The sequence below is a fragment of the Auxenochlorella protothecoides genome, assembly GCF_000733215.1.
Source record: "Auxenochlorella protothecoides strain 0710 unplaced genomic scaffold scaffold45, whole genome shotgun sequence".
Lineage (NCBI taxonomy): Eukaryota > Viridiplantae > Chlorophyta > Trebouxiophyceae > Chlorellales > Chlorellaceae > Auxenochlorella > Auxenochlorella protothecoides.
In genome coordinates, this window is record NW_011934190.1 from 143491 (window position 1) to 150388 (window position 6898).

The following is a 6898-nucleotide window of genomic DNA, read 5'->3' on the forward strand; positions in this document are numbered from 1 at the left end:
AGCTGCTGGTAGGTGTCCAGCCGTTGCTGGCCCCCGGCGTCCATGCGCCGGGGGTGGTGTCCGTCCAGTCCCCACCTTCTGCCACCCATGGCTGAGGGGACATGTTGGCGCACCCATGGTTCCCACCGTACATGTTGTAGGTCGTGCATGGGGTGCCATTGTGGCTCAGATAGGCGGTGGGCACTGTCGCATCCTCGTCCAGGTGGGTGCTGCCTGGACAGGCGGCACGGGTGCGGGTGACGACCTCCTCGGAGCCTGGGGGGAGGGTCGGGGATGGATGGACCTCGGCTGCCTGCAGGAGTGAAGGGACGATTTCGGCAAGGAGAGTGCTGACACAACAGGTGGACAGTCTGCAGCACTCATGCAAGCACCCAAAGAAACACCCCAAGAAACAACACCCCTCGCACCTTGGGGTCACTGGGCAGCTCGCACTCGAAAACGGCGGTGGGCCGGCCCTGGGGCTTGGCGTCAGAAGCTCCCTCCTCGTACTCCCCCGCTCTCTCCTTCTCTGCCGCGGCCCAGGCCTCCTGCTCGGCATGCAGCATGGCGTTCAATTTCATAGCCATGGCTCCAGGGGCGCCGCCGGCAGCAGCATCCAGGATGGAGGTGAGGCGCTTCAGCTGCGCCGCACGATCAGCCGCCTCAGCGCGCAATGCGGCCAGCTGCGCAGCCCTGATCATCTGGGCAGTCAGCTCGGTGTTGATGGCATACTCCAGCTGGTCAAGGCGCTGAGTTTCCTGGACCAGATCAGGGCGCTGCGCCTCGACATCAGCCTGACCATCGGCATACCCTGCCTTGTAGGCCAGCAAGGGGCCAGGGGAGCCAGGCTGGTTGGGCTCAGGCTGCAAGAGGAAGGCAGTGAGGTGCATGATTGCCCATTGGAGGTTGAATGGAGAGCATCGTGGTGACAGAGCTCTTGCAGGGGGTGGGCAGGGAGCAGGATGCCATAGAGCGAGCAAGGATGGCCATGCAAGGATGCCAACCCCCCATGAGGGACACACACCTTGGGGTACTCGAGGAGGACAGGGATGGTCAGCTTGGAGTCCTCGAGGGCGCGCCGGGTGCTCAGAGCCGTCTTGGGGTGGATGGCAAGGGCCGTCTTGGGGTGGATGGCGAGGATCATGTTGGGGGCGCAGGGGCAATCGGGGTTCGACGACATGGTGGCCTGCACTGGGGCCTCTGTGGCGACGGGGGACTCTGGACGCTTGGGCATCTTCTTGGCGGGGATGGGATGAGCATCGATGGTGACTGTTGGCACAGTCCCGAAGCAGCTCCCGAAGATGTACCCCAATTTGAACAGAAAGCTGCGCCAGGGCGAGCTGTTGCTGTGACGATGAATGTCGCGCGGCTGTGGGAAGGAGATGGGGGCGGACTTGGTATCGGAATTGGCAACGTCGATGGGGGTTGGAATAGGTGTGGGGAGGGCTATACAGACAGGGAGCGAGCAGGCAAAAACGACAGCTGACTGACCATGGTGCACGAAGACTGGGGACCTCAAGGACGAGGGTCTGAGGGGAAGCCGGGCTGCTGATGACTATGAATACTTTAGGACAGGGTGATATTTGAACTTTGTGTTTCTGTTTCGCGGCTTGGGGCTTTCGTGCTGGAATCCTGCCCCCAAAACAGTTGGGGGCGCCCCGTTTCTTACGACCAGGGTCCTTGTTACCGGGCCCCCACATTTCGCCGCGGAGCCTGGATTTCGAGACTGTTCTCATTTCACCGGGCATTGGAACAGCGGCGATCGTGCTGAGAGCATTGAATCGGGCAAGTCATGGAGCGTGGCACTGCACAGTAGAGGGGTGAAGGAGTGTCCTGTGACTGAGTCGTTTCTGCACAAATTGCCATCGTTTGAAGGCTTGTGACGCTCTCAGCGTGATGCTGGGATGAATCCATGACATCGACTTGATGTTTAATCGAAGAGAACTCCCCGATATCGATGTGTGTAATGCTGGGGAGCTTTGAGGGTGCTCGTGCTTTTGCAGCAGCTGTGCACGAGTATGAAACCCACAGCAGCATGCCACAGACACCACTGCCCCCATAAGTGCCTTGAGTAGCGTTTCTAGTGGGAAGGAGCCGGCTATGAGTGCCATTCGCGCTGGCAATTTCGCGAGAGCCCGTGATTACTTGACCGTGGCATCCCCTGTTGCTGTGCCTCGCCACTGAGTGCCAGCCGGTCGGATGTGCGACTCTTGCAAGGCTGATTTCTTCATGGCGCAAGTTCATTGAGACTGAAGACACGTCAATCGGCTGTAGTCCGCATCGGGTGCGCTTAAAACCAGAAAGCAAGGCGTTTTCGGAGACCAAGGGAGTCGCCCTGCACTGACCGAGTGTGTTGCAGAAACGCATTGGCGGCCCACAGGCTGTCCTTACACCAGCAGCCTTGTAAATTGGGCCTTTCGAAGACATGAAAAGGCTCAGGGCTATTGTCCCGCTGCCGTCAGAGTAGACGTGCCTCCGGATTCCCCTCGTCCGCCGTCGGCACGGCCTTCAAGTCCACAATCGACAGCCCCTCCAGGCCTGGGGCCTCCCCAAACTTAACTTCTAGAAGGAAACTAATTGCATGGATTTATTCTCGAGATGTTCGTAATGGGTTCCTTGTAGGACTGGTTTTCCAGGAGAGCGTGTGGCTGTACTGTGCAGATCCAGGGGTGGAGGCAGCCCCCAACAAGCACGCAACTTGCGATGGTTGTCGATCAGGATCGTTTCCCATGGTTGCATGCCCCATAAAATGCAGCAGGACTGTGAAAAGGCGCGAGGTGCATTGGCCGGTGGTCTGCAAGCGACTGACTTTGCCAGGGCGCTGGCGCTGTCGCTGATGAGGATGCGGTTCATGGCGTTCCCATCAAACCCGCCCGCCCAGCCGGGGGTGTGCGCGGCAATCCACTCTCGTGCTGGGGCGGCCAGGCGGGGGAAGTCGACCACCAGGTCGGCTCGAGGGGAGGAGGGGGCTCGCCGCCCGTAGCGAGCACGGTGATGGGGCCTTGCACTGAGTTTGTGGTATCCGGCCGCGGGCGGGGCATGGGCGCGCGTTGGATGCACTGCAAAGGTGATCATGTCTCCTTGCTTAGGGTCGTGGATGTAGAATGGATCGCCTTCAATCGCCTGGGATTACGCGAATACTAAAAGTGAAGATGTATGAGTTATCTGCGTTGATGGCGCCTCGTGAGGGAGCATCTCCCGTCGCACGCACCTCGTGTCGGGTGAGAGGAACGCAGCAGTCCCGGAATCTCGAGGGATCCGCATTGCCAAGCTGGTTGACATCGCAGAAAGCAACTCACAAATACGCCAGTGCTCGCGAGAGTGTCTGCATCACCAAAGGTATCATTTGTCGATCAAGTGAGGTCCTTCGGTATGCTTTCATCATTCCCGGTGTTTGTCAGGTGTGTCAGTGCTAGATTGCGGCCGACGACTCCTGCAGTCACACCTTCTCCTATCCTGGGTTTGCCCCGTCCTTTGGCTTGCACCTCATGTGGCAGAGAGACGCAGGACAGGACCGATGCACGACTTCTGGACCCCAAGATACAGAGAGTGATCAGGACAGGCTCGACCTCTGGCTCCAGCATGCGACCCGCTCTACAAATTGAGAGTTACAAGGCCAACCCAGAAACAGAATCCCTCCTATTCTGTTCTACATCACAATGCGTTAAGCGAAGACTCAATTTGTAAGCAACAAACAAAGCGTCAGCATCTCAATAACAACCTTGCAATGGCACCTCGCATGTGCAGGTGGTGGGCAGCAATCACAGGTCCTCGAATTCCCGGCCTAGCATGGGGGAGTCTTGCTCCAGGCGCTGTGGGTAGGGTGTGACGAAGCTCCAGCCATGCCACTGCTGCTGTGCGCTGGCCATGGGCGGGCGTTCTGGGGTCAGGATGAAGTGCTCCCAGCCCGTGCACTCCAGGTCGTCCTGGGGCGGAGGCCAGGCCGTCGGCGAGGCAGCCGTCTGGCTGCGCTCAGCAGCGCAGAAGGCCGCGGAGATGGGGGTCAAGGATGCATCACAGTCGTCCCATGAGCCAGCCAGGGAGCCATGTGTGTTGAGCTCCTCGCCAGAGGCCGTGATGGCGCCTCCCTCGTGCACAGTTCCAGGGCTTACACTGGTGTTGGGCCGCGCCTCCAGGTCAGCAGCCCAGACAAGGGGCTGAGGGCTGTGGTGGTCAGGGGGTGTAGGAAACTGCCATGCAGCTGGCTCTGACGCCCATGTCTCCAGGTCACCTGCTGCCATGTAGGCTTGGGGTGTGCAGCCGGCATAGCTGCTGGTAGGTGTCCAGCCGTTGCTGGCCCCCGGCGTCCATGCGCCGGGGGTGGTGTCCGTCCAGTCCCCACCTTCTGCCACCCATGGCTGAGGGGACATGTTGGCGCACCCATGGTTCCCACCGTACATGTTGTAGGTCGTGCATGGGGTGCCATTGTGGCTCAGATAGGCGGTGGGCACTGTCGCATCCTCGTCCAGGTGGGTGCTGCCTGGACAGGCGGCACGGGTGCGGGTGACGACCTCCTCGGAGCCTCGGGGGAGGGTCGGGGATGGATGGACCTCGGCTGCCTGCAGGAGTGAAGGGACGATCTCAGCAAGGAGAGTGCTGGCACAACAGGTGGACAGTCTGCAGCACTCATGCAAGCACCCAAAGAAACACCCCAAGAAACAACACCCCTCGCACCTTGGGGTCACTGGGCAGCTCGCACTCGAAAACGGCGGTGGGCCGGCCCTGGGGCTTGGCGTCAGAAGCTCCCTCCTCGTACTCCCCCGCTCTCTCCTTCTCTGCCGCGGCCCAGGCCTCCTGCTCGGCATGCAGCATGGCGTTCAATTTCATAGCCATGGCTCCAGGGGCGCCGCCGGCAGCAGCATCCAGGATGGAGGTGAGGCGCTTCAGCTGCGCCGCACGATCAGCCGCCTCAGCGCGCAATGCGGCCAGCTGCGCAGCCCTGATCATCTGGGCAGTCAGCTCGGTGTTGATGGCATACTCCAGCTGGTCAAGGCGCTGAGTTTCCTGGACCAGATCAGGGCGCTGCGCCTCGACATCAGCCTGACCATCGGCATACCCTGCCTTGTAGGCCAGCAAGGGGCCAGGGGAGCCAGGCTGGTTGGGCTCAGGCTGCAAGAGGAAGGCAGTGAGGTGCATGATTGCCCATTGGAGGTTGAATGGAGAGCATCGTGGTGACAGAGCTCTTGCAGGGGGTGGGCAGGGAGCAGGATGCCATAGAGCGAGCAAGGATGGCCATGCAAGGATGCCAACCCCCCATGAGGGACACACACCTTGGGGTACTCGAGGAGGACAGGGATGGTCAGCTTGGAGTCCTCGAGGGCGCGCCGGGTGCTCAGAGCCGTCTTGGGGTGGATGGCAAGGGCCGTCTTGGGGTGGATGGCGAGGGGCATCTCGGGGCGGATGGCGAGGATCATGTTGGGGGCGCAGGGGCAATCGGGGTTCGACGACATGGTGGCCTGCACTGGGGCCTCTGTGGCGACGGGGGACTCTGGACGCTTGGGCATCTTCTTGGCGGGGATGGGATGAGCATCGATGGTGACTGTGTGTCAGTGCTTGATTGCGGCCGACGACTCCTGCAGTCACACCTTCTCCTATCCTGGGTTTGCCCCGTCCTTTGGCTTGCACCTCATGTGGCAGAGAGACGCAGGACAGGAAGGACAGGACACTTCTGGACCCCAAGATACAGAGAGTGATCAGGACAGGCTCGACCTCTGGCTCCAGCATGCGACCCGCTCTACAAATTGTACAAATTGAGGCCAACCCAGAAACAGAATCCCTCCTATTCTGTTCTACATCACAATGCGTTAAGCGAAGACTCAATTTGTAAGCAACAAACAAAGCGTCAGCATCTCAATAACAACCTTGCAATGGCACCTCGCATGTGCAGGTGGTGGGCAGCAATCACAGGTCCTCGAATTCCCGGCCTAGCATGGGGGAGTCTTGCTCCAGGCGCTGTGGGTAGGGTGTGACGAAGCTCCAGCCATGCCACTGCTGCTGTGCGCTGGCCATGGGCGGGCGTTCTGGGGTCAGGATGAAGTGCTCCCAGCCCGTGCACTCCAGGTCGTCCTGGGGCGGAGGCCAGGCCGTCGGCGAGGCAGCCACCTGGCTGCGCTCAGCAGCGCAGAAGGCCGCGGAGATGGGGGTCAAGGATGCATCACAGTCGTCCCATGAGCCAGCCAGGGAGCCATGTGTGTTGAGCTCCTCGCCAGAGCATCGGCATACCCTGCCTTGTAGGCCAGCAAGGGGCCAGGGGAGCCAGGCTGGTTGGGCTCAGGCTGCAAGAGGAAGGCAGTGAGGTGCATGATTGCCCATTGGAGGTTGAATGGAGAGCATCGTGGTGACAGAGCTCTTGCAGGGGGTGGGCAGGGAGCAGGATGCCATAGAGCGAGCAAGGATGGCCATGCAAGGATGCCAACCCCCCATGAGGGACACACACCTTGGGGTACTCGAGGAGGACAGGGATGGTCAGCTTGGAGTCCTCGAGGGCGCGCCGGGTGCTCAGAGCCGTCTTGGGGTGGATGGCAAGGGCCGTCTTGGGGTGGATGGCGAGGATCATGTTGGGGGCGCAGGGGCAATCGGGGTTCGACGACATGGTGGCCTGCACTGGGGCCTCTGTGGCGACGGGGGACTCTGGACGCTTGGGCATCTTCTTGGCGGGGATGGGATGAGCATCGATGGTGACTGTTGGCACAGTCCCGAAGCAGCTCCCGAAGATGTACCCCAATTTGAACAGAAAGCTGCGCCAGGGCGAGCTGTTGCTGTGACGATGAATGTCGCGCGGCTGTGGGAAGGAGATGGGGGCGGACTTGGTATCGGAATTGGCAACGTCGATGGGGGTTGGAATAGGTGTGGGGAGGGCTATACAGACAGGGAGCGAGCAGGCAAAAACGACAGCTGACTGACCATGGTGCACGAAGAC

At 60.6% G+C, this 6898-nt stretch overlaps 3 protein-coding genes across 3 annotated transcripts in view; all 3 read right to left on the bottom strand.

Moving 5' to 3' along the window:
* The window catches only part of F751_4046 (hypothetical protein), a gene marked incomplete at both ends in the record, with an annotated part of 1864 nt that extends 651 nt beyond the window's left edge, over positions 1-1213 (bottom strand). The window contains 3 exons of the mRNA XM_011398597.1: positions 114-292; positions 408-842; positions 1004-1213. Of these exons, the coding sequence (XP_011396899.1) occupies positions 114-292; positions 408-842; positions 1004-1213 (824 nt within the window). The remainder of the gene's footprint in view (positions 1-113; positions 293-407; positions 843-1003) is intronic.
* Positions 1214-3740: 2527 nt separating this feature from the next.
* On the bottom strand, positions 3741-5483 carry F751_4047 (hypothetical protein; the record flags this gene model as incomplete). The annotated part of the gene is made up of 4 exons (XM_011398598.1): positions 3741-4143; positions 4360-4493; positions 4654-5088; positions 5250-5483. The coding sequence occupies 4 exons, from the start codon at positions 5481-5483 to the stop codon at positions 3741-3743; spliced, it is 1206 nt and encodes a 401-aa protein (XP_011396900.1).
* Positions 5484-5880: 397 nt separating this feature from the next.
* F751_4048 (hypothetical protein) lies at positions 5881-6625 on the bottom strand (the record flags this gene model as incomplete). Its single annotated transcript, XM_011398599.1, has 2 exons — positions 5881-6045; positions 6416-6625. 2 exons carry the CDS (start codon positions 6623-6625, stop codon positions 5881-5883), a joined length of 375 nt encoding a protein of 124 aa, XP_011396901.1.
* Positions 6626-6898: the final 273 nt, after the last annotated feature.